General features: G+C 41.9%; 2 protein-coding genes and 1 long non-coding RNA gene across 16 annotated transcripts in view; 1 reads left to right on the plus strand and 2 right to left on the minus strand.

Moving 5' to 3' along the window:
- The window catches only part of LOC147034103 (uncharacterized), a 35,409-nt gene extending 27,848 nt beyond the window's left edge, over positions 1-7,561 (minus strand). Inside the window, exon 1 of the long non-coding RNA XR_015056974.1 lies at positions 5,635-7,561. This is a non-coding gene — a long non-coding RNA (uncharacterized LOC147034103). The remainder of the gene's footprint in view (positions 1-5,634) is intronic.
- Positions 1-11,690, plus strand: part of LOC147034102 (uncharacterized) — a 73,226-nt gene extending 61,536 nt beyond the window's left edge. For 4 of the 5 annotated variants that reach the window (XM_085876505.1, XM_085876501.1, XM_085876498.1 and 1 more), the window contains 4 exons: positions 2,855-3,121; positions 4,180-4,446; positions 10,338-10,604; positions 11,429-11,690. In XM_085876505.1, coding sequence (XP_085732631.1) covers positions 2,855-3,121; positions 4,180-4,446; positions 10,338-10,604; positions 11,429-11,521 — 894 coding nt within the window. In that variant the 3' untranslated portion in view covers positions 11,522-11,690. The remainder of the gene's footprint in view (positions 1-2,854; positions 3,122-4,179; positions 4,447-10,337; positions 10,605-11,428) is intronic. The other variant, XM_085876509.1, reaches the window with a different exon arrangement.
- Positions 11,691-12,122: 432 nt separating this feature from the next.
- LOC147034104 (uncharacterized) overlaps positions 12,123-25,067 on the minus strand; it is a 43,537-nt gene continuing 30,592 nt past the window's right edge. For 8 of the 10 annotated variants that reach the window (XM_085876486.1, XM_085876483.1, XM_085876480.1 and 5 more), the window contains 9 exons: positions 21,839-24,958; positions 21,691-21,708; positions 21,182-21,255; positions 20,916-21,036; positions 20,155-20,210; positions 18,484-18,554; positions 16,502-16,545; positions 15,809-15,930; positions 12,123-13,341 (listed from right to left, as the gene is read on the minus strand). In XM_085876486.1, coding sequence (XP_085732612.1) covers positions 13,116-13,341; positions 15,809-15,930; positions 16,502-16,545; positions 18,484-18,554; positions 20,155-20,210; positions 20,916-21,036; positions 21,182-21,255; positions 21,691-21,708; positions 21,839-24,958 — 3,852 coding nt within the window. In that variant the 3' untranslated portion in view covers positions 12,123-13,115. The remainder of the gene's footprint in view (positions 13,342-15,808; positions 15,931-16,501; positions 16,546-18,483; positions 18,555-20,154; positions 20,211-20,915; positions 21,037-21,181; positions 21,256-21,690; positions 21,709-21,838; positions 24,959-25,067) is intronic. The other 2 variants (XM_085876474.1, XM_085876476.1) reach the window with 2 other exon arrangements.

Consider the following 25,067-nt stretch of genomic DNA (forward strand, 5'->3'; position numbering starts at 1 on the left):
TCTCGTAAGGAAGAATATTATCCACTGGGTATCGATAATGAGATTTGTGGGAGCACAGTTAGCAAACAACAAATAAAAGAATTTAATAAGGCGAAAATCAATAACAGCTTTGCTGTAGTTTATATCAGGAAAACACAAGGAACAGGATTATATATAGTAAGAAAGGGAATACAAACTGATTTAACCATGGGAAGATGGGGAGGAATTACCTGTCATCATATTAATCTGTCATATATTTCTGATACATAAATGACAGCAAGAAGGCTACAAGAAAATTATCATTTGTGTCCAAGCATACCGACAAGAAAAGGGTATTCGGTATTTTAATAAATATGCTCTACAACATAAAAATGGGGTATTTTCAATAAAAGATTGGTGTTGTACTGATGGTACTAAACCAACAACTTTGGATTTAACGAAAATGTTAAATAATGAAAAGGTTTTGAAGTTGATAAAATACAAAGCTCTTTGAGAAATTCAGAAGAAATTTTATTGGTTTCCTGTTGTAAAAAAAAATTGGTAGACATTACTGTCCAGACAAAAATTGTTGTATTGGTAGACATTACTGTGGCAAAGCCTCCCTTTTGATATTACTAATGCCCAAGGTAGTGTCCAGGTCTGAAACTGAATTGATGATCTGAGATGAATTCATTGGATAAAAGGAATGATTTTATGTCAACTGTGATTAAGGATTTGATGACCTTGCTGATGATTGGAAGTAAGCTTATTGGTCTGTAGTTTAGGGGGTCGGTTTTTACACAAATCAGGTTTTGCATCTATTCATCCCCAGCAAAAGTACCTAGGAAAAGTTTAAGTTAATCTATCAATTTAAATTTTTTCACTGACTTTAAAAGGTTAATCATGTTGCACTCAAAATATCTGGCCTTTTCAATTTGAGAAGAATCGGTCATCCTGTTTGCCAAAATCATATATTGGTCACTTTTGCCTCAATTTGCAGCCTCAAAACAGCTTCTTCGGCTGTGATCACATTGCCTATGTTAATTCCCAAACAAAGTTGAATCTGCATCCCAAGTATGGGGTTTGTAGATTTAAAGATGTGGCTCTGTATAAGAAACAGACCACAGAGAAAGGGAGACATTCGCGCTTATATATAGTGTATTAAAAAATACCCATCCGCAATGATGGGAAAAGCTACCAGAAATACCCATCCCCAGTGACTGGGAAAAAACAAGCAGAAACACCCGTTCATTGTCAGTAATGGGAAAACAAGCAGAAATACTCCTCCACAGTGATGGAAAAGTTTAAGTTAATCTCTCAATTCAAATTATTCATATTTCATTTATTTCAATACTTTAAAAGATTAATTGTGTTGCACTCAAAAATCCAACATTTTAAATTTGAGACCAATTGGTCATCCTGTTTGCCAAAAATTTATATGTTGATCGCTTTGGCCTCAATTTGTGGCCTCAAAATTGCAGAAAAGCCCACCACCACATAGCTCATATTACTCAAGACATAAAGTTGTATCTGTACCCCAAGTATGGTGGTTGTAGCTTTAAAGATGTGGCCGTGCATCAGGAACAGACCCACAGACCACACACACACACACACACACACACACACACACACACACACACACACACACACACACACACACACACAGAGAGAGAGAGAGAGAGAGAGAGAGAGAGAGAGAGAGAGAGAGAGAGAGAGAGAGAGAGAGAGAGAGAGAGAGAGAGAGAGAGAGAGAGAGAGACTTGCATTTATATATATTTGCCATTGTGTGTGTGTGTGTGTGTGTGTGTGTGTGTGTGTGTGTGTGTGTGTGTGTGTGTGTGTTCGGTTACCTGTGCTAACCTGCACTACATTCACTCTGCATGCAGCCACTCTGCTGAACACAACAAAAATACAACCTCGTCTCCTTTGTAATGACTCGTCGATGGATCAGGGTACAAAGTGTGGGCCCCAGATGTCGTGCGATGCCTCAGTGTCATCTGGTGTGAATTTTTTTTTTTAACGTGAGATCACATTGTTTTCCATTTTTGCGTGATCTACTTTCATGTAGGATGTTACTTCATTTTATTCGGAGCTTGGAGAGATGTTATTTTCTATATAAAAATGAACGAGACATTTGTGATGCTACTCCTCTGAGCTCCCAAGATTAATCGCAATGAAAGTTTATCAGATCACATTTTTTTCCCACAATACACCTTAATTAGGGTTTTAAAATCATTTTCTAACAATTCATAACTTATCTGTTGTGGGGAAGGGGTGAGAGTCCAGAGGGAGGTGGGGTGGGAGGAGACAGGAAAGGGGTGAGATGGGAGGGGGAGGGGTAGGTTGGGAGAAGGGAGAAGGGAGAGGAAGGGGTTTGAGGAGGGAGGGTGGGGTCAAAGGAGATACGAGGGCAAGAGGTGGGTGGTAGGGAAGAGGCATGAAAGGGGTGGGATGAGAGAGAGGAGGGAGGGGAAAGGGTTGGGTGGGAGTCCACGGAGGGAGGGGGTGGTGGGAGGTGGTGATAGGATGAAGGGGTGGGGTGGGAGTCCGGAGGGAGGTGCGTGAGAGGCGGAAGGAGTGGGATGGGAGATGGAGGGAGGAGGTAAGAGGAGAGGAGGGGTGGGAGGGAATGGGTTTGAGATTGGAGTTGGAGGTGGAGGGAAGGGGTGGGAGGAGGAAGGGGGAGGAAGGTATTGGGTGGGAGAAGGGAAGGGGAAGGGAAAGGAGTGGGATGAGGGATGTGGAATGAGTGGGATGAGGGAGTGAAAGGGGTGTGAGGAGTTACCTGGCATTTCCTAGAAATGCAAACACCGGGTACCTTTCCTCATAGAAATACAAGATAAATGAGTTTGAATTAAAGGTTAAATCTTTCTTCATCTTCTTTCGTTATTTTCAGGGTCAACGTCCCCCACGAAAACCACTCAAGGAGAGCGTCATTAATCAGCCCGAATCACTTGCGGAGATACCCCTTACTGATTCTACCACCCCTTCCAATAATCCTGAATCTCCTGATACATCAAAGGTTTACTTGGACCATTCATACCTCACTCAAGAAAGCTCAAGAAGTGTAAAGAGAAAGCTGAGTGTGCTCAAACACCCAAGAAGACAACTGAAGAAGCATCTCAAGACTACCAATCAGAAATTCCATTGCCTGCGAAAAAAGGTAACATCATGAGGCTGTTGTGAAATCACTCCAAGATATGCAGCTTGTTTCTCCGAATGGAACTCTTGTCTCCCTACCCATCACCTTTTCCCCTTACTGAGTATGATTACCAGGGTCCAGGTATTATTTATGATTCTGTTTTTATTCACATCCATCAACCAGGAAGGCATTCAATTTCTAAATATTTTATTTGATCTCTTTCCAAGTTGAAGAAAGTAGCTGATAATCTCAGATCTACTCTTCTGAACTCCCAAGGTTAATCGCAACTAAACTTTATCAGATCACATTTTTTACCACAATACACCTTACTCGGGGTTTTAAAGTCATTTTCTCACAATTCATAACTTACCTGTTGTGGGGATGGGGTGAGAGTCCAGAGGGAGGTGGGGTGGGAGGAGGCAGGGGAAGGAGGTTGGGTGGAAGGAGGGAGGGGCAGGGGTGTGAGGAGCGAGGGGTGAGTTATGAGGAGGTGGGGGGGCAAGGTGTGGGTGTGATTGAGGAGGCAGGGGAGGGGTGGGATGAGGGAGGAGGGAGGTGAATGGTTGGGTGGGTGTCCGGAGGGAAGGGGGAAGGGTCAGAGGATGTTGTAGGAGGAAGGGGTGGGGTGGAAGTCCTGAGGAAGGTGGTGGGAGGAGGAAGGAGTGGGATGGGAGATGGAGGAAGTGGGTTGAAGGAGGAGGAAGGAGTGGGATGGGAGAAGGAGGGAGTGAGAGGAGAGAAGGGGATGTGAGGAGGAGTGGGTGGGAGATGGGAGGGAAAGGGGTGGGAGGTGGAGGGAAGGGGTGGGAGGAGGATGGTGAAGGGGTGGGGTATGAATAGGTGTGAGGAGGGAGGGGAAGTGGTAGGGTGGGAGTCAGTAGGAAGAGGAAGATGTGGGGTGGGGAAGGAGGGGAGAGGGGAAAGGGAGGGGGAAGGAGTGCGATGAGGGAGGGGAAAGGAGTTCTAGGAGGGACCCAGCGTTTCCCATCGATGCCGGGTACCTTTGCTCATAGATATACAAGATAAATGAGTTTGGATTAAAGATTAAATCTTTCTTTATCTTCTTTCGTTATTTTCAGGGTCGACATCCCCCAAGTAAACCACTAAAGGAGAGCGTCATTAATCAGCCCGAGTCACTTGCTCAGATACCCACTCCTGATAGTACCACCCCTTCCAATAATCCTGAATCTCCTAATACATCAAAGGTTTACTTGGACCATTCATACCTCACTCAAGGAAGCTCAAGGCGTATAAAGACAAAGCCGAGTGTGCTCAAAAACTCAATAAGTCAACTGAAGAAGCGTCTCAAGACTACTAAGCAGAAATCCCATTTCCTGCGAAAAAAGGTAACATCACGAAGTTGTTGTGAAATCACTTCAAGATAAGCAACCTGTGTGTCCCATCTGCCAACCCCCCCCCACCCCACCCTCACCGCCCCCCCCCCCCCACAATTGCCTTTTCCCCTTGTTGAGTATGATTACCAGGGTCCAAGTTTATGCATGATTATGATTCTGTTTGTATTAACACCCATCAACCAGGAAAGCATTCAATTTTTAAATATTTTATTTGATCTCTTTCCAAGAAAAAGAGCAATCAGAGATTGCAGACACTCTCCAGGATTTATTTTGAGTGGTGTATTTTTTTATATGTTTTCGGGTAAATCCAAGATGGCTGCCAAACCATTTGACCTGTGATGTCATATGTGTGAGCCTTTTGTTCCTCATGGACAGGCGGTCATACTTGTAAAGTTTCACCTCCATCTGTTCAGCCACTCAGAGAAGAAGATTTTTGAAGGTTTTTATTTTTTATTTTTAAACGATATGGCTGCCGAATCACTTGACCGATGATGTCATGAGATTTCTTTTTTTTCTGTGGACCATTTTATCATGAAGATGACCCTTAAAAATTTTCATACTGATCGGATGTGGCGTTCTACCGATGCAATTATGACGTCATAACGATGGCACCTATGATGTCATAAAAAAAATATCACTTATTCCCCATGAGGAGTACTTGCTATGTGCTAAGTTTCAATTTTTTCCTTGGTGCCGTTTCAGAGATAGAGGTCAAAAGTTTTTTTCCATTTTTCCAACATGGCTGCCACACCACGTGACCTGTGACATCATAATTATCATGAAAACATTCTACATGTGCAGTCGCACTAATGGTGAAAAATTTGTCTCAATATGACAAGCGGTTACAGAGAAAAACACAAACGTTCTGTGCGGACAAACAAACAAACAAACAATGAAGAAGCAGACATCATCCAGAGCACGATACTCGCAAAATCCATAGAACAAATTTGATCTCAAAAATAATTGGTCGTTGAATTCAATGACCTGAAATATATATCTTCTTCAAATATCAAGTTAATAGGATGAAAATTGGGGATTTTAGAAATTCGGTCTATGTTGACCTTTTGGCCAATGTGGACCTCAAATATAATTGGCTGGTTGAATTCATCGACATGAAATATGAATCCTCTTCAAATTTCAAGTCAATTGGATGAAAATTGAGGATTTTAGAAATCTCACCTAAGTTGTTGACGTTGACCTTTTGACCTCAAAAACCATCGGCTTCTTCCTCATGACAAACTCGGCCATGTGGTGAAGTTTCGTGAAGATCGGTGTAAAATTGCGACCTGGAGGCGACAAACAGACAGACAGACAGAATAACAAAATCGACTAACCGATATACTTGAAAAATCTTCGATTCTGTAAGTAACAAACGGACCCAAATGAAACACCCTCTCCTCCAGCAAGGGTAAAAAAAAAAGGAATTAACACTCAAGGCACCCCCCCCCCACCCCACATTTTTGGTGGTATAAGGAAGAATAGATCTGTGAAATATGAAAGCTAATTATTGAACGTTTTTTAAAATATCACATATAGAGACATGACAGAAGTAAATAGATATCATGATTTTTAAAGAATTTATTTATTGAACATTTGAAGGACATTTTATCTATTTTAATACATATACTCGTATTTTGTAGACTTGCCATTTGCAGATTTCAACGCTTTTAATCTTTCAGACATAGAACTAACGAGTTCTGAAATTTTCTCTTGTGGGATTTCTGTCCAGGCTTCACGCAAACGGGTCAGCCATTCTGCTCATGATGTTTGTTTCCTGGACTTTCTCCACTCAGCTCGATCCAATTTGGCCTAGAGGTGTTCAATGGGAATCATGTCAGGAGACTGACTTGGCCATGGAAGTGGCTTGATCCCATTTTTGTCCTGCCATTCTTTGGTCTTTATTGCAGAGTGGCATGGAGCTCAGTCTTCCATGAACAGAGTGGTTTTTGACCATCTGACCAGCGGAGAAAACGGGGAGAAGTCCATCCTCAACGATAGTAATTTATATCGTAGAGTTGATGTTGCTAACACACTCCACAAGCTCTGACTGTTCAGCGCTCCAGATTGCTCCCCACATTGCTCAGTGGAGATTTGGGGGGTCTGGGTGCTTTGGGGAATACTGAAGAGTTGTGGAGTGCCTTCAAGACAACCATCCTTGATGTTGCCGGTGGATGTCTTGGAACTCACCGTCGGGCAAAGAAGAATTTTGTCTTTCAAGGGAAACTGGATACTATTGACCAGAGTCGCAGGGACAGGCTTAAGGCCAGAGCTGACCTGTTCAGGGTGCTGAGGCGTAAAACTACGTGCACCAAGGGTGGACAAGGAGACCTATGTGTGAGGAATCTAAGGGGGTAGAGCATCACCTGTGGTCAAGTGATTCTTATCCTGATTCCAGTGGAATTCACACATTGCGTTCCTCCAAGCCAGTCCCTCGGTGCACTGCAGTTAGAGTGGAGGATGGTGGGCTCCTGACAGAGGAGTCAGAAGTGAAGACCGGCTGGGCTGGTTACTTTGAGTGGTTTTACCAGGCTGATCCACAAACAGTCGAGTTGGATGTCAGGGTCGTTGCTCTCCCGATTGCTGTCCCTTCAATCAATTGTAATCCACCTTCATTTGTGGAAACGCAGGCTGCGGTGAACCGGTTTAAATGGGGTAATGTTCCTGGTATCTGTGGCATCCATGGTGAACTTCTCAAGGCTGGTGGAAATGCTGTACTCGTGTCGTTGCATGCAGTTCTGTGCTCTCTCTGGAACACAGGCATCATCCCAACTGACTGGAGGAGGGGCCTTTTGTCCCTCTCTGGGAAGGGAAGGGTGATCGCCAGGACTGCAACAACGACCGAGGCGTGACGCTGCTCTCAGTGCCGGGCAAGGTCTTTGCTCGGATAATTCTTGAGAGGGTTCGCCACAATCTGCTTGAGCACCAGCATCCAGAGCAGTCAGGCTTTACACCAAAGAGGTCAACGATTGAGCATATCCTTGCCCTTTGGGTTCTCACCGAACATAGACGAGAGTTTCAGCAGGGGCTGCTTGCAGCCGAGGTTGATCTCTGTAAAGCATTCGATTCAGTGAATGAAGATGCCCTCTGGAGGATTCTTGGTCTTTGTGGAGTACCACCAAAACTGATCAATCTGATGTCTGAACTATATTCTGGTACTGAGAGTGCTGTGAGATGTGGTGATACCATCTCTGACTTATTTCCAGTTGTTACTTGAGTTCATCAGGGGTGTGTACTGGCTCCCCACACTTTTCAGCGCTTGCATGGACTGGATTCTGGGAAGGATGTCAGAGAGATCAAGCTGCGGTGTGTCGTTTGGGAATGTCAAGATCTCTGACCTTGATTTTGCAGGTGTAGCAGTCATCTTTGCTGAGACTGGATATCCTTTTGGGGCACTCGAGGTGCTGAATGAGGAGTTCGTGACACTGGGATTATGGGTTTCTTGGGTCAAAACTAAGATCCAGGCTATCAATGACATCTTGGATGCTGCTATCTTGTCTGTACCCGTTTGTGGTGAGGATGTTGAGGTCACGGAGAGATTCACTTACGTTGGCAGTGATATTCATGTCTCTGCTGGCTGTGAGTCAGAGGTCAATAGGCTTCTGGGTTGGGCCTGGGGAGTAATGGATTCACTGGATAATGGGAAGTGGTGCCGTCAGTACCTGTGCAGGAGGACGAAAGTCCAAGTCTTCAGGTCCTTGGTGATTCCAGACTTGCTCTATGGATGTGAGACTTCGACTCTTACCAGGGATCTGAGATGGTGACTTAATTCCTTTGGCACCAGCTTTTTTCGGAGAATCCTTAGCTATCACTGGTCGGACTTTGTGTCCAACGAGCGGTTGCTGAGAGAGACTCAAATGAGATTTGTTACCTGCATAGTCCGTGAGCCTCAGCTGCGGCTGTATGGACATGTGATGTATGGCTCGTTTTCCTGACGCTGATCCTGCTCACCAGATTCTCTCAGCAAGGGAGTCTCGTGAGTGGAGGAGGCTAATGGGCCGACCACATGCCTCGTGGTTGCAGCAGGTTGATCAGCATCTCAAGGAGATGGGGATGGGTCAGGCATCTGCCTGGGGGGGATTGCCAGACTGAGGCCCCTGGACGACAGGAAGATAGTGGATGCAACGACGCGCATACTTCCATACCTAACCTCACCTGATAGCCATGATTTCATCAGGATTAAGATAATTTCACGAGGAATAAATATCTGCAATATGAAAGCTAAATCTTCGACGGTTTTCAAATATCGTGTGTACAAAATTACATGTACAGATGATTGGTCGGTCCGTCGGTCAGACAGCTATCATTTCCATGTCCCTACTCCTCCCACCCTTCACCCCCCCTGGTCTTTTTGTCCCCCAGCCTTCTGACAATGTCTGAGACGGGGGACATTAAAATGAGCTCTGTCCATCTGGCCGTGTACTTTTGTGTACGTGGTTTTTTGACAATAGTTGAACATTTCGCTTTCATATTGCAGATATCTATTCCTCATGACATTATGTCAACCTGATTTGATCACGTCTGTGATGGGCTGAGTTATGTTGCCATGGCAACCATCTCTGTAGCATGACTTATGCACATGATGTTTTTTTTTAAGTTCAACATTTAGATTTCATATTATACAGATCTGTTCCTCATGCCACTCAAAAGCCTGGGGACCTAAAGTATCAGCTCCTTGTTTTTCTTTCTTTTTTTCTGTGCCGAGTCGAGGCTCAGGGATGAGCGAGAACACAGAACGGAGCTGGATACAATACAACAATAAAAAAATAGCAGAAAGAGAAGGGGGAAATGCCAACAGCAGGACCGCGGGAGAAAATGGAGACACTATCGAGGGATGCAAAGGGTAAATACAGGGAGAGGAGAGGTGTTGAATGTTAAAGGAGAATGCAGGGGGTAGATAAGATGGATAAAGAAAGAAAATTTATTTTAAAAAACAAAAATGCCATAAAACTTAAAAAGAAAAAGATCCCTCCTCCATACTCAGTGACGTGACGGGGTTCACACAAATCTTTTCATGACGCGGCAGTGCTGATTCAGCGACGTGGTAAGTATTATGTATGCAATTCAGTCACCTGCTCTACCCCACGCTACAGTACAGTGGCAATTCACGGGTGAAAAAACAATCGTGTGTGTATGTGTTTGTTCAGTCACACGCTACAGTAGACAGTGCACTCTGCTAAACACAACAAAAAATACATCCGATTCTCCTTTGTAATATCTGGTCGATGGATTAAGGTACAAAGTGTGGGCTCCTCGGTATCGTGCGATGCCTCGGCAGCGTCTGGTGCGATTTTTTTTTAAACACGAGATCGTGGTTTCCCCTTTTTGTGTGATCTGCTTTCATTTAGGATATCACTTAATTCATTCGGAGCTTGGAGAGATGTTATCTTCTGTATAAAAAAATGAATGAGATTTGTTTATGATGCTACTTCTCTGAGCTTCCAAGGTTAATCGTGACAAAACTTCATCGGATCAGTTTTTTTTTCGACAATACACTTTACGAGAGGGTTTTAAAGTCATTTTCTCACAATTCATAATTTACCTGTTGTGGGGAGGGAGTGAGAGGAGGCAGGGGGAGAGTGTGGTGGGATGGAGGTGGCATGGGAGGGTGGAAGGAGAGAGCCGAAGGGGTGAGAGTCTGGAGGGAAAGGGGTGGGGTGAGAAGAGGGAGGGGAATAGGTGGGGTGGGAGGAGAGAGCCGAAAGGGTGAAGTGGGAGTTGAGAGGGAGCGGAAGGTGGATGGAGTGGGGTGAGGGAGGGGAAGGGGCAGGAGGAGGGACCCGGCCTTTCCCTGCAACGCCGGGTACATTTGCTAATCGATGTGCAAGATAAATGAGTTTGAATTAAAGATTGAATCTTTCTTTATCGACTTTCATTATTTTCAGAGTCAACATCCCCCAAGAAAACTACCAAAGGGGGGCGTCATAAATCAGCCCAAGCCACTTGCGAAGATACCCGCGACTGATTGTACCACCCCTTCCAAAAATCCTGAATCTCCTGCGACATCAAAAGTTTACTCGGACCATTCATACCCCATTCAAGAACGCCCATGGATTGCGACAAGAAAGCTGAGTGCGCTGGAAGACTTAATACGTCAACTGAGGAAGCGTCTCAAGACTACCCAGCAGAAATCCTGTCACCTGCGAAAAAAGGTAACATCACGAGGCGATTGTGAAATCACTCCAAAATAAGCAACTTATGTCCCCAAACGAAGCTGAAAAGATACATAAATACAGAATAATATTTGCCCCTTCACGTATGCAAAAGTACTGGAAATCCTTAAAATATTGAAAACTTGGCATTTCAAATTACTCCAAAAATGCAATCTACATTTTTACACATTGTATATCTACTAATATAGGGCTGGCACGATGGCCTAGAGATACTACACTCACCTCGAAGTTATCTAACTTGGGTTTGAATCTCAACCCAGCTATAAATCGTCATCCCAGTACTTCACAGCCAGGGTGATTCATCAATGTGTGTGCCATCTCTCAGATGGACGTTAAATGGGAGTCCCTTCTGCAACCATTAGTGGACATTAAGCAGCCCATAGTGTCATTGGCAGAATGAGCAAGCTATCGCCAGCACCCTGAACAAATTCCAAATTCCTCCCCTAACCAACAGAGGGCACGGCATCAGTGGCACACCCACGCTCTCAGCCAAAGAGGATATCTTTCTGCCTTGTACTGCATACGAAAGCTGCTGCTGCTATTAATATGTAAGGAAGTCCTCTAAATTGTGATGTATCATTGGGACCAAATGGAACCTTTCAATGCAACCTGCTCCCCTCTCCTTGCTGATTTGGGTACATGGTTTATGCATGACTCCACTTTTGTTTGCATGCATCAACGAGAAACTCTCGGAATTATAACTTGTCCATTGTTAGTTAAATTAATGAAGAGTACTTAATTTATTCATCATAAATGTGTACGATTTCAAGGCTAAATGTTTCTTTATCTCCTGTTATTTTCAGTCAACATCCACCAAGAAAACCACCAAAGAAGAGAGTCACGAATCAGCCCAAGTCACTTGCGGACATACTGATTTGATACTGTTACAACACTGATTGCACCACCCCTTCCAATAATCCCGAATCTCCATACGATGCCTTGACGGGTTAAATACTGTATGATGCCAAAGGACATACTATACTACCAGTTACTAATATTGTATATGTAATTCATTTGATCATATCCATATCAAGTTGCTGAAATAAAATTTATGCAATAATCTTCTTCTTTTGTGTGCAGCACAAGGCTACAGGGAAGCATCGTTGGGTGGGGGATGTGGCTGTGCTGCTAATGCAATGCCCTCTGAATTTGTCATTTGTTCATGGTGTTGGATATAACTCACTTCCTCTTCAAAAAGGACACCATGGGATGTTTAACGTCCACTAACGAATTGCTGGCAGACGCGATGCCTGTTTAGCTTCTATCCGAGGGACGGCACACATCTTGATAAATCACCCTGCGTATGAAACACCAGGATAAAAGTTTATGGCTGGGTTTTGGTTCTAAACTAGATAGCTTCGAAGAGACAGCGAACAGCTAGATAGCTTAGAAGAGAATGCACCTACCTCGAGGCCATCCTGTCAGACCTGTTTATATAATTAAGGGTGTTCATTTTATTCTGGCAGCCTACTCACTATATAGGGCAAGGATAAAAAAGCGATTTCCTCAAAATCTTTATTTTGTCCAAGTAAAACTTTGCTTTCAGCAAAAAGACACCAATCAAGAGAGGGTACCGAGACATTTACAGGTAGACACGATTTGCACATAGCCCGGTAATCTATCCGACTCTGTTGTCCTCTCCAACAAAGCTGGAAAAACTAATCATGGCGTACACTAGCCTCCCCCGATAATCTACACCACTAACCAACCAGTTGGACAGCCATACTCCCTTTTTGGCAATATGGCAGCAATAGCCTTCAAAGTTTATGAAATATACCGAGTTAATTCAATTTCCAATTGTTGTGCAATCCGCAGTCAATTAAACACCCATTGAAGTTTTCAAGCCATATACCAGCCATCACACTCGTGAAGTTTATGGACTTTGATACATAAACATGACGTACCCCATGGATGACAAGAGTTGAACACCCTCAACATGTAAAAAAATTATATATACAGACAAATAGACAGACAAGATAATTCTCAAATAATTTCAGCATATTGCATGCCAATGAAAGCAGCAACCTTGGAAAATATATTAGGAAAGGAAGCAATGATAAAGAAATGGAAAAGAGAAAGAAAGAAGAGAAAAAGAGAAGGTGCAGAAAAGCAAAATGAAAACAGAACAAGGAAGAAGATTTGAAGAAGAAAATAATAGAAGTAGCAAGACTATTATAATGAGAGAAAATGTGGGAAGGAGAAGTGAGGAAAAAAGGAACCATCTACATATTACATATCCAGGGGAGGTGAATGGAGAAAAATTAATTTAAGTGGAAAAGAAGGGGATAAGAGAGATGCTTTGGAGAAGAGAACATAGTGGGTGGAGTAACATAACATATAGACGGCCCCAAAAAGAAAGACGAAAGGCAGAAGTTGATAAAGTGAATTTAAAATTAAAGCCTCAAAAAAAATAAAGCTTGCACATTGTTCACTCTCCATCGATCTTCATCCATCTTCATCCCTCTCCATCAAAACCACTACCCATCTCTATTAAAATGTCTCATCTTCGGTGCAGTCTTCCGTCGTGTGGCCGAAGATTTCACACGAGTTGCAGTAGGGGCGAGGAGGAGCACCTCTCGAGCCGTGATGTGCCGAGTGAGGAGGAGACGGTGCATCTGACCCTTGCTGAGGGCAATCCTCCGTGTCATGGAGGTCAAAGCAGTCGCAGATGTCACAGAAGAGTCGAGGAGGTCTTTGTGGTTGGGATGGAGGAGAACTGAAGAAATAAAAAGAGAGAACACATTGAAACTTGATATCTGCAAACACAATGTCATCACCTGTGACTTACCCTCTATTCAAATGATGGGCATATTTTTTTCAGACCACCACATGACCTTTATCTTCAACACTGAGGGATACAGTGTAAAAAAAAAAAAAATAAAAAAAAAATTGTATCCCCATCTTCAATCTATCCATAAAACTCAACATCATGAAGATTGGAGGAAAATTGTTCAAATTATGATCAAAAACGGGTTTTTTGTTAATTTAGACACATTCCAAAAAAAGGCGAAGGCTACTAATCAAATATCAGATGCACAACTTCGGTACAGGTCCACTATTGTGTTGCAAGAACATCTTGTAAGGCCAAGCGGTGTTTGAGATTCCACATTGACATTATTGAGTGATGACAAAAAATACGTTTTTTTTTTCCTTTTCTTTTATTTTCTTTTAAGACCATCATTTGATCTTGACCTTTAACCCAGAGAGATATGATGTAAATTGAGCGCAAATGCGCCTTGCTATAGATGGGCTATCTAGCGAGGGCAATTTCGTTCTGATCGGACAAACTTCAGTCGAGTTATGGTGAAAAATGTTAAAAAAAAAAGTCTCATTATGTCATGACCTTAACTTTATGTCACGATGAAATATTATGCCAACCCCAGATACTTTGTATTATCATTATTGATGTAAAATTTAATTCCGAAAGTCCCAGCCAGCTCCGAGATAAGGCAACCCCCCTTACACTTCCTTAGACCCAGATTTTTTTTTTTCCCTCAATATGTCATGAACAAACTTTGGTACATCATGGGTTAAGAGTGATGAAGGTCATTGTCAAGTTTCCTTGGAATTGTCGTTTCTGAGAAGAAAGCAAATACCTCTTGGCGGGGGGGGGGGACCCCTGCCCCCCCCTCCATAAACTCTCTCTGTAGATCCCCCTCAGACGTCAATTTTTTTTTTAACAAACTTTGGTTAACCACGGGTGATGAAGGTTGTGGTCAAGTTTCATCAGAATTGCATGTGTAGTTTCTGAGAAGAAAGCAAATACCTATTTTGGGGGGGCAACTCCCATAGACCACCTTCAGGCCCGATTTTTTTTTCATGCCATGAACAAACTTTGGTACATTCAGGAAGCTGAACGTTGTGGTAAAGTTTCATCAAAATCCTTTGTGTAGTTTCAGAGAGGAATTTGAAAGTATTTCTGGAAGGACGGACGGACGACGCGCCATCCCATAAGCTCCCTGGAACTAACGTTCCAGGTGAGCTAAAAAAGAAGAAAGAAAAAACTTAAATGGGGTTTAGTTCTCCTAAGAGGTCTAATCATCTCTGGGGTACCATTAAAAATTGGGGGCACTAATTGTAGAAAGAAATCTGACCACAGCTATAGGGGAAGTCTTAAATAAACAAGTTAAAAAAAAAAAAAAGATAAAATGTTATAGCCTGTTTTAGTAATTTTGCTGTATGGAGTGAAAGGGCTAACCCATATTTTTGGTGCAACTAAAAGGGCTGCCAGTCGGCCATCTTTGATCAGATCACAAAATAAAGTGAGGTGCACGTGCATGCCATCATGCCCTGTGCTCGTGCCAAGTTTGAACAAAATCAACCATGCATGTCAGAGAAATGGTTGGGGACAAGTTTAAGTAACAAAATGGCCACCAGTCGGCCATCTTGGATCTTCTTCTTCTTCTTTCGGCTGCTCCCGTTAGGGGTCGCCACAGCGGATCATCCGTATGATCCGCATAGTGATTTGGCACATGTTTTACGCCGGATGCCCTTCCTGACGCAACCCTGGTCGCCTCTTACGACACAGGGATATGGTACACCTATTTTAACCGGGGTATACACCGGCCCAGTACACTGGTACTCATTTTGCCGACCTCGGAAGGATGACAGGCTGAGTCAACCCCCTGGTGTATTAATTCAGTGGCTCAACGGGGCTTGAACTCAGGACCTCTTGGATCCCAAGCCGCTGCCCTAACCACTGCGCCAACACCAGGCATAGTCGGCCATCTTGGATATGATCTCGAAAAAAAACATGATGTGCATGTCAGCCATCATTCATTATCTGAGTGCCAAGTTTGAACAACATCGGTAAATGCATGTCCGAGAAATGGGTAAGGACGTGTTCATCATCGGGTTTTTTTTTTGAGAACTAAAATGGCTGCCAGTCGGCCATCTTGGATCTGATCTCGGAGGGGAGGAAAAAGTGACATGTATATGTATGCCATCGTGTGTTGCCTTTGTGCCAATTATGAATAAAATCAGTCCATACATGTCCGAGATGTGGTTGCACACGCACGCACACGCACACGACAATTGAGACCAAATCCATAAACTCTCGTTTCGCACTCAGTACAATGGGGGCTAAAAACCTTAAATGAAGACCAATGCTGCAACATCCTGTCTAATTTATCTTTGTCCCAATCTCTTCAATGAATTAGGATTTCCCCCATTTGCACTTTTACCTCTTATCTTCTTCCATATTGACAGTTGTGCTTGTGAGCTGCTCTCTCAATAAGTTGATTTCCATTTGCATGTCTCCAACCTTCGTCTGCTGTTCCACGATCACAGAGTTCAAGAAGTCAATCTGTTGAATGAGGGACATGCGAGGATAAATCAACACTTTCATTATGTCATGTTTCATAAAGTATAGAGAGAGGGAAATGGCTGAACAATGGTGGAAATAAGGGCACCACTGAAGAACAGTTGTAAAGGGAAATCTGTATATTGTGTGGGAGAGGTTGGGGATGCAAAATGGGGGAGGGATTGTGTGAGTATGGGGGGGAGAAGTGGTTAAAAGTGAACGTAAGATGCAGATAGCCCTTAATATAAGAATTAATGAAAAATGGAGAAGGATTAAAGAAAAAGTCAAGTTTGAAAATTTACAAACCATCTCCTGAAAGAAAGACCAGGAAAGAGAAGAAAAGGTTGAAAAAGGGAAGAGAAACAGAGAGAAAGCGAAGTTAATGATGCAAACAATGATTCACAAAATTAGCAACCCATCAATGCACATTGACAGCAGATGAGATAAAGATTAAAAATAAAAAAGCACAATTAAAAGAGGAGCAAAAACAATATTAAAGGAAATGGTGAGATTTGAAGGACTGTGCATTGAAAAAAAAAAAAAAAAAAAAGAGGACAGGAATTGTTGAACTCACCTGTTTGCTGACTGTGTCATCTTCAGCAGCAGTTAAGGGCAGGTCTGGAAGAACATTTTAAAAAGCAATGAAGAATGGGATGACAAAGAGGACAAACTATAAGAACACCAAAGGAAGATTTGACATTACATTCCCAAATACTGTTGTACGTTTCCAAGCATCGATTGCAATCCCATAGATGTTATCGTTATGGTATGACTCATCGAAATTCCCAGTGCCACATCGTCGCTATGTTATGTAGGTCACAGTGGTAGACACTGGGGACCCTGTTGCTGTACCAAATACCTGTCTGCAGTAGCCCTCTTTAAAGAGAAAAAGAGCTTTTTTTTCTCTTCAATCTTTTTCAAACTCTTCAAAAACTTTTTTCTCTTCAACCTCATTCTTCCCTCCACGTCTTCAACACAGCTGTTCGTCACCATCTCAGACCAACCCCAATCCAAAACCATCCTTTCTACTACCCCTGTTAACCTCTCCTCCCCCATCACCACCCCAAGCCCTCCTCCTTCCAAATTTTCAGTTTTCCCTCCTTGGAGTTGCCTTCTGTATCAATGTTGTCCACCCCATGTGTCCTTGCCTGCCCCCCATCTTCCCCACACCCATTGTTTGGCCAAGTCTCCCTATATTTTGTCCTTCAATTCCACTGTTGATGTTCCCCACCCCCTCTCTCTTCTGTTACGTCCTGATCTGTTCAGTGTTCTAGCTGTTCCAGGAGCCTTGACTGTATGCACAAAAACAAAAGAGGTTGAATTCAAACAGAGTCTGAATAAATTTCCCATACCCAGATTTCCAACAGTCTTCCATTAACCTGTCTGGTTACATCCACAACCAAGTCCATGGGTGCTCTTATAATGAGGAACACCATGTCAAATGAGTTCATGATCTCACCTGGCTCCAAATTGATTTATTTCACTTTACCAACAAATCTATCACTCTTATGAACACACCTCTAGTTTTTTTCCCCACCAGATGATGATGTAATGCCAGTATCGGAATCGTGAGAGATTGTAGGATGGTGCTTTTATTTATTTGAGACAACGAAGCGAAGAGGGATGTCAGGCTTGTGAATTTTGGGGAGTTCGTACGACTTCAGCACAGTTCCATGACTGCTGAACAAACGACAATATTCTGCGCCAAACGTTTGGCTTACTAAAGCTTCGCAAGTGATGCACTCAATTTTATTTCCTCATACTTGATCGGATCCAAAGGAAGGTGTTGTTGGGAAGTGGTTGTGTCTGAAAGCATGGTGATTATCTTCCCATCATAATCACCAGCAAATACCCACGGTATGGGCAATTTTTTTTCCAGGAATTCCAGTCAAAGTATTTAAGATTTGCAAGATCTGAATATTTGCTTCACCCTACTAAATCAATCATTTCCTGTAACTTCTATTTTAAGACATTTTCTCACATTAAGCCTCATCAGATTGTGAAAATGGAAGACATTGAGTCTGTTGAGCATGTGGGCCTCACCATCAGCTATGACTACAACCTCTTCTTGACTGACCATATTCCAAAGTTGGCTGCCCCTCTGTCATTCCTTGATAAATCGGAACTACTCACAACCTTTGTCCATAACTCAAGGGAGTACTGCTCTCCCATATGGGCTGGGACCCCAATATCATGTCTCTCCTGAGATCTGTGGAATATAAAGCCCTCAACATTATTGAAATCTCCCACAATGAGGCCAAACAGCAAAGTACAAGACCTGTTGCTCTCACATCACAAACAGGTAAGTGGCCTCTCCTCTAGTCCATCTGATCTCCCTCCAGTCTCTCAGCCCTAGACCCTCCCCAGCTACTCTGGATGCATGCATTGTTCTTGTAACTCCCTCATGACCAACTCCCAAAATCGAGGCTTACAGCACACCTCCATACTTTTGTTCCTCTTTTCTTCTGTTTGCGGAACTACTTTTCTTGATGGTGGCGGCAAAGGCTGGAAAATATTTGGGGACAAAGAAAGACAATAAAGATCCAAGATCATTACCAGATTGATGATTTTTCTTGGAAGCTTGTTGATCCTTTATTCTATCCAGCTCTTTCTTCAGCTCTTCCTCACTGTGGACAAAATAGCACAATAAATTAGAAGATGTGAGGGTTTGCCACTTTTGCAATGATGTGAGCAAGACAGATGAGGGTGGACAATGAATCATCATCTTCTGATGGGATTAGCAGCTCATAGCGCATGCAACATTGGCCCAAGTCTTTCACACACCAGCTGGCCAGGCCTGGCATTTAAATGGAGCCGATTTGGGCAGGAATTTGGAACTTATCCAAGGTGCCAGCGATAAATCGCATACTCTTGTTGAAAGACACCATGGGATCTTTAGCGTCCCTCAACAACAATGCGGGCAGACATGTCCCCAGCTCAACGTCCATCCAAGGGACGGCGCACTTTGTGATGCAACGCCCTGCATGCGAAGCATCAGTCCGACAGTTTATAGTCGGGTCGAGAATCAAACCCAGACTAGACGGCTCAAAGGTAAGTGCGCTACCTCTGCACCATCCTGTCGGACCCAAGGGTGGACAAAAAAAAATAAGGAGCGGTAAATCAAATGAGAAAAATGGATATACGAAAATTAAAAATAATAAAAGCAAAGAAAAAAGGCTGAAAGAATGAGAATGGAGAGATTTTGGAGAGAGGAAGAAATAAAGATGGAGGAATGAGAAAATAGTATACTTAAAGTGGCCAAATGATGGTGGTGAAACAGAATCAAAGACTGCAGAGTTGAGGTCAATAATGATATGGTGATGCAATGAGAAAGGTTAAAAGGCGAAACAAACAAAATAAGCTTTCAACCATTTACCTGGAAGTCAATATGGTGAAAAATTTGATGCAGAGGGATAAGGTATGGAAGAGGACAGTGTAAGGAAAGCAGTGATAGTACAAGGGAAGGTATAAGAGAAAAGAAGGTGAAAATAAGAGAACATCAAAGTGGAGGAGCAAAAATAAGTAAAATAAAATACAAGGGTGTAGCATGAATAACAAAAAAAAGAAAAATAGCATAGAAGTAAAAATCACAATGAAAACGAAGAAGAATAGAAGAAAACAAGGAAAGCAAACGTGACATAGGGGAGGAAACAGAGATAAGAAATAGAAAGTAAAGGGGTGGGGTATTGGGGATAGAAAGGGTTAGGGAGGGATGGGGCCATTGCAGTAGAGACTTGGATTAACTTTCTTTAGTCTTACCCCAAAACAGAGACAAACAGAAAAACAGGGAGAGCAGGGGAGGGGAGAGCGGGCAAGAGGAAAAGAATTACCACATCTGGCCTGGCTTTGCTTCTTACCAGCCTCACCTCACCTCTGCTCACATTTCCAAGGCCACTCATGTCCAGCTCTTGTCCAATCTTTAAACTTCCACTCACACTTAATCCCCTCAACGACTTCTCCACATTTTATTCCCTTTATTATTAACCCAAATCAGTGACTTCACACACCTCCACCTGCTTTCATGTCCCCACCTCTATTCTTATGACTAAATAGAATTTAACAATTTCACTGGTTGCATCAACAAGATCAATTTATTCCACCACCTCCATCCGTCTCGATTGCAGTTTCATGAAAGTTGTCTTTCCACCCTTCCATCTACATCTCAAGCCTGCCTTCAATAAGCCTGTTTCAATCAACCTTTCCTCTCCAGATCCCTTTTTAACTCACCGTTTTCTCACATCCAAGAGCTGTTGGTTCAATGAGCTCTTCTCTTGTTCGTGTTTCTGCAATGATATAACTGCAAATCAGACATCAACATAAGAATGTTGTTGGGAACACAAAACAAGTGTTACACCATCAGTTAGTATAAAAATAAAAAAATAAAAAAAAAGTTTTCTCAATGCTCAAATGACATTCAAAAAAATCACCAAGGCATGACAAAGTTCAGGAGTTTGTGAAAAAACTACTTTGTATATAAAGATGTTAAAATAATCACGAGAGGGTTGCGATCGGAGATCACGTCATGGAATAGCCAACTCGTAATATTAACCAACTAGTATCACTTGAAATTCTACCTCGTAATGAAAACAAACGCTTTTTTTGGGGGGGGGTAGGTTCTTCCAAAAAGTGGGACACCATGGACACCAGGACTAAAACACAGTAAAAAATTAAACAATTTTTAAAATATCAAAATAATGGAAAAATGAAATATCGGAAAACATTTATTTAATTGAAAAAAATTAAAAATTGAAAAAATTGCAAAAAAATGAATAAAAATTTCAATCTTTGGAAAATGAAATACCTGGAAAACAAAATAAATAAATAATCGGGAAAAAATTAAATAATCAAAAAACAATGGAAGCAAGGAAGGTTGCTCTTCAGAAAGCAGGATACCACAGGCACCAAGGCTAAACACTTAATGCCTCCCTCCAGGAACCATAATTGATAATTACTCACAAAATACGACTGCTGAATTGGCACAATGTTACCTTCTTACTGGTAGCACCATCCTGATGGAGGCGGTTTAACTCTGCTTCCACATCCAACTTTTCCCCCCGAAGCATAGAGAGATGCAAAGAATTCTGGGAGAGTGTTGACCTCACCTCCTCTCTAGGTAGAAGAAATTCAAAGGTAGTCACATGAAACAACAAAAGACGAAAGCACAACCAATCTTTGAAGTACACTTACAAGGGAAGAAGAACAATAAAGGAGGTCCAAGGTGCAATGAAGGCATACAAATAACAAAATGACTTACAGTTCATATTTAAGTACAGAAGTTCTCTCTTGCCATTCCATCCTTTCTGCTTCCATTTCATTATTTTCAGTTGTCTGGGATAGGGTTCAACATAAAATGAGAACTGCAGAATAGAGGCATGAGAAATCTATCATTTGTTATCCATCTCCTTATTTATCATTTGTAAAAGATAGAAATGGATGCTTCCAAATGTGTACAAAGAGAACTCTTCAGATATGTGTATTTATTTTTATAGAGTAGGGAAGATGTTACTGCAATTTAAGGTTTTTAATGGATTAGAATGCAATGCACAGTTTGACAAAATAGTCCGAAGGGTGAAGAAATTGAACTTAGTTGGGATGAAATGATAAAGTACGTAGAGGTGGAGGTTAAGAAAAGAAAGGAGAGGGATATAGAGGATAGCTTAAAAAAAGAATAAATGAGATGGATGACAGTCGTTAGGTATGAATGGAAGAACCAGGAAGGAGGGGAAAAATAAATGTTGGATATAAAAGGGAAATATTTTTTACCAGTGTGATGACGATAGGCTGGGGTTTGTCAGGGTTCGGATAAAAAGAAAGAACAGTAAGAGGAAAATGAATGCTATTTGACATAAGGGGTAAAATAAATTAAGGAACCTGAGGCAACTCAGGAGATTATTTTCATCTCCTTGCCAACCTTGTTGGATGTCTCAGCTGCATGATGCAGAGAGATCTCTTGCTCCAGATCAAGCAACTTGGCCACCATCTCCTCCTTTTCCACCTTGAGTTTGTCCCTCTCATCCTCCAATTTTTTCCTTTCATTCTTCTCTTCCTCAGCTCTCCTCTCAGACTCCACCTTGTTCTCCAACTCAATCTTCTGCCTTTCTTTCTCAGTTCTTCTCCTCTCGTCTTCTCTTTCGTTTCCTCCTTTTAGCTCATTCTGTTCTTTTTGCTTCTTTAATTCCTCAATTATAGATGCCTGTTCCTTTATCTTTAACGCATCTTTCACGATACATTCTTCGAGTTCACTGCTTTTCTGTGCCATCTTGTCTCTCTCCTCTTCAGCTCTCATTTTTTCCTTCTCAACCTCTCCCTTTTCTTGCAGCAGTTTCAAGGTCTCAGTCTCCTTATCACTATTGGTCTTGATAAGAGATTCTACCAAATGATTCCTTTTTTCCTCGACTTTTATTCTCTCCTTAAATTCCTCCTCCATTGTCTTTTTTTCTTCTTTAATCTTGTCTCTTTGCTCTTCAATTTCCTTCTTCTCTGCCTCAATTTTGTCTCTATCTTCAACAGTTTTCTTCATCTTCTCTTCCAGTTCTGTCTTGTCTTTCTCAATCCGTTTTCTCTCTTCCTCAGCTCTCTTTTGCACTTCCTCAACATCTTTTTTCATTTGAACTTTGTCTTTCTCCATTTTATCTTCAAGTTCTCTTTTCTGCTGAAATGCCTTCTCTTTCTCCTCTATAGCTCTTTGCCTCTCTTCCTCAATTTGCCTCCTTTCCTCAAAAAGCTTTTTGGTTCCCATCTCCTGCTCACTCTGGGCCAGAATTTCCAGTTCTTCGATTTTCTTCCTCTCCTCATCAACCTTCCTCTTCTCTTCTTCAAAATGTTCTTTCATCTTCTGCTTTTCTTGCATTAGCTCATCTCTTTCCTCTTCAGCCTTCTTCTTCTCTGCTTCAATCTTGTGAATGTCCTCTGTTGCTTTAAATCTTTCTTGTTCCATATCTTTCAACATCATCTTTTCACGTTCAATTCTTTCTTCCATTTCTTTCTTCAACTGCTGTTCTCTTTTATTTTCCTCTTCAGCCCTTTTCTCATTCTCCTCTTCGACATCTCTCTTGATCAACATGCATACCTCCTCAATCTTAATCTTTTCCTTCTCCAGTTGTTTTATTATTATGTCATTGTTTTTCAATTCTGTCTCAGCTGTTTCCTTCTGTTTCTGAATCACTTCAATGAATTGCATAATCTTGTGCCTTTCTTCTTCAACCTTCTCCCTCCCCTCAATCTCCTTTTGAATCCTTTCATCAAGTTTCCTTTTTTCAGTTTCAAAGGTATTTTGCTCCTGTATTTTTTTATCTTTCATTTCCCTTTTCTCTTTCAGAAAGTTTTCCTCTATCTCTTTGATCTGCTGCAGTGCCTTGTCCCTCTCTTTTTCCATTGTCCTACTTTCCTCCAAAAGATTGGAGGTTTCCAATTTTTGACCACTCTGAGTTTGGGAAAGCAATTCTGCCATCTTTTCTTTCTCACAATACATTTTACTCCTTTCTGCTTCCATTTCCTTCTTCCATTTTTCCTTCTCTTCATCAACTCTATTTCTGTCTTGTTCATTCTGAATCCTTTCATCTTCAAGAGCCTTGCTAAGACCCTCCATTTGTTGTTCTATCTGCCTCTTCTCTTGCCCAATATCACTCATCACCTTTTCCATCTTCTGCTGGATTATTTTCACCTCTTGCTCAAATTTATCTCTCTCTTCAGAAATAGTCTGCTTCTCTTCTTCCATCTCCCTCCTTTCTCTTGCAATTCTTTCCTCAACCCCCTTCTTCAATTGCTCCATTTCTTTCTCTTCTAAGGCCTTCCTTTCTTCAGTTTCCTTTTTCAACTGCTCAACCTTTTTACCTTCCTTTTCAGCTCTTCTCATTTGTTCCTCCAACTTTTCCTCAATGTTTCTTCTCTCCTTCTCCATCTTTTCTTCTATTTCACACTTGTTTTTCTCCATCTTTTTTGATTCCATGTTTAAAGTTTCCTCCATAGCCTTCTTTTCAGCAGTAGCATTCATCCTCTCCATTTCCATTTCCTTTCGTTCTTTTTCTCTTTCTTCTTCAATCTGCTTCTTCTCCTGCCATATATTTCCCTTTTCTTCCTCAGCTCTCTTCTTCTGCTCTTCTATCTCAAGTATCTCTTTTTCCATTTTCTCTTCAATCTCCCTTTTCTCCTGCATTGCTTTGTTTCTCTCCTCTTCAGCACACTTTATTTTCTGATCCAATTTCTTCATTTCTCCAAGCAGTTTGGATGTCTCCTCCTGCCCAGTGTGAACCTGGTCAAGCAGCCCTGCAAGCTTCTCTCTTTCTTCATTTGATTTCCTTTTCTCCTCCTCAATCTCTATTTTTAATCTCATTGTCTCATCATCAGCCAGCTGTTTCTCTTGTTCAAACTTGTCTCTCATCTCATCTGATACCCTTCTCAATTCTGCCATTTTTTCATCCATTTCCTTCTTTTGCAGAGCCATCTTCTCTTCAACCTCTCTTCTTGTATTCTCAGTTCTCATCCTTTCTTCATCAATCTCAATACTCAATTTCTCTTTTTCCTCCTTAGTCTTCTTTTTCTCTTGCTCCACAGTGTCGCTCTCTTTTGCGGCTGTTTTCAGAATCTCTATTATACCTTCTAACTCTTTCCTCTCCTGATTCATTTTGAGCTCAATCTCCCCCTTTTCTTTGACTGCCTTGTCTCTTTCCTCTTCTGATTTAGCTTTTCCTTCTTCCCACTTTTTCTTTTCTTCAAGCAGTATAGATACTTCTTTGTGTGCCTGAGCCAACAGTATTGTCTCTTCTTTTTCTGAGTTCATTCTGCTCTTCTCATCCTCAATCTCCTGCTTTAATGTCTCAATCTCCAATTTTAATTTGCCCATCTCCTCATCAGCTTTATTCTTTTCTTGCTTAATGCTGTCTTTCTCTTCTTTGGAACTTTTTCTTAACTCTTCCATTTCCATTTTATTCTGCTTCATCTCATTCTCAAACACTTTCCTCAGATCATCAGCTTTCTTTTGCTCTTCTTCAATTTCTTTTTCCCTCTCCTTATCCCTGTTAACCAACGTCTTCTCCAATGGTGAACGAAAGAGAACAGTTGGACACACGAGAGGATGTGTTTAAAAGTGCATGCGATATTGTTGCATGAATTTTTATCAAGGAAGCATAGGGGAAAAGGGT

The sequence above is a fragment of the Eptatretus burgeri genome, chromosome 1 (assembly GCF_056783735.1).
Source record: "Eptatretus burgeri isolate ZD-2024b chromosome 1, Ebu_testis_v1, whole genome shotgun sequence".
Lineage (NCBI taxonomy): Eukaryota > Metazoa > Chordata > Myxini > Myxiniformes > Myxinidae > Eptatretus > Eptatretus burgeri.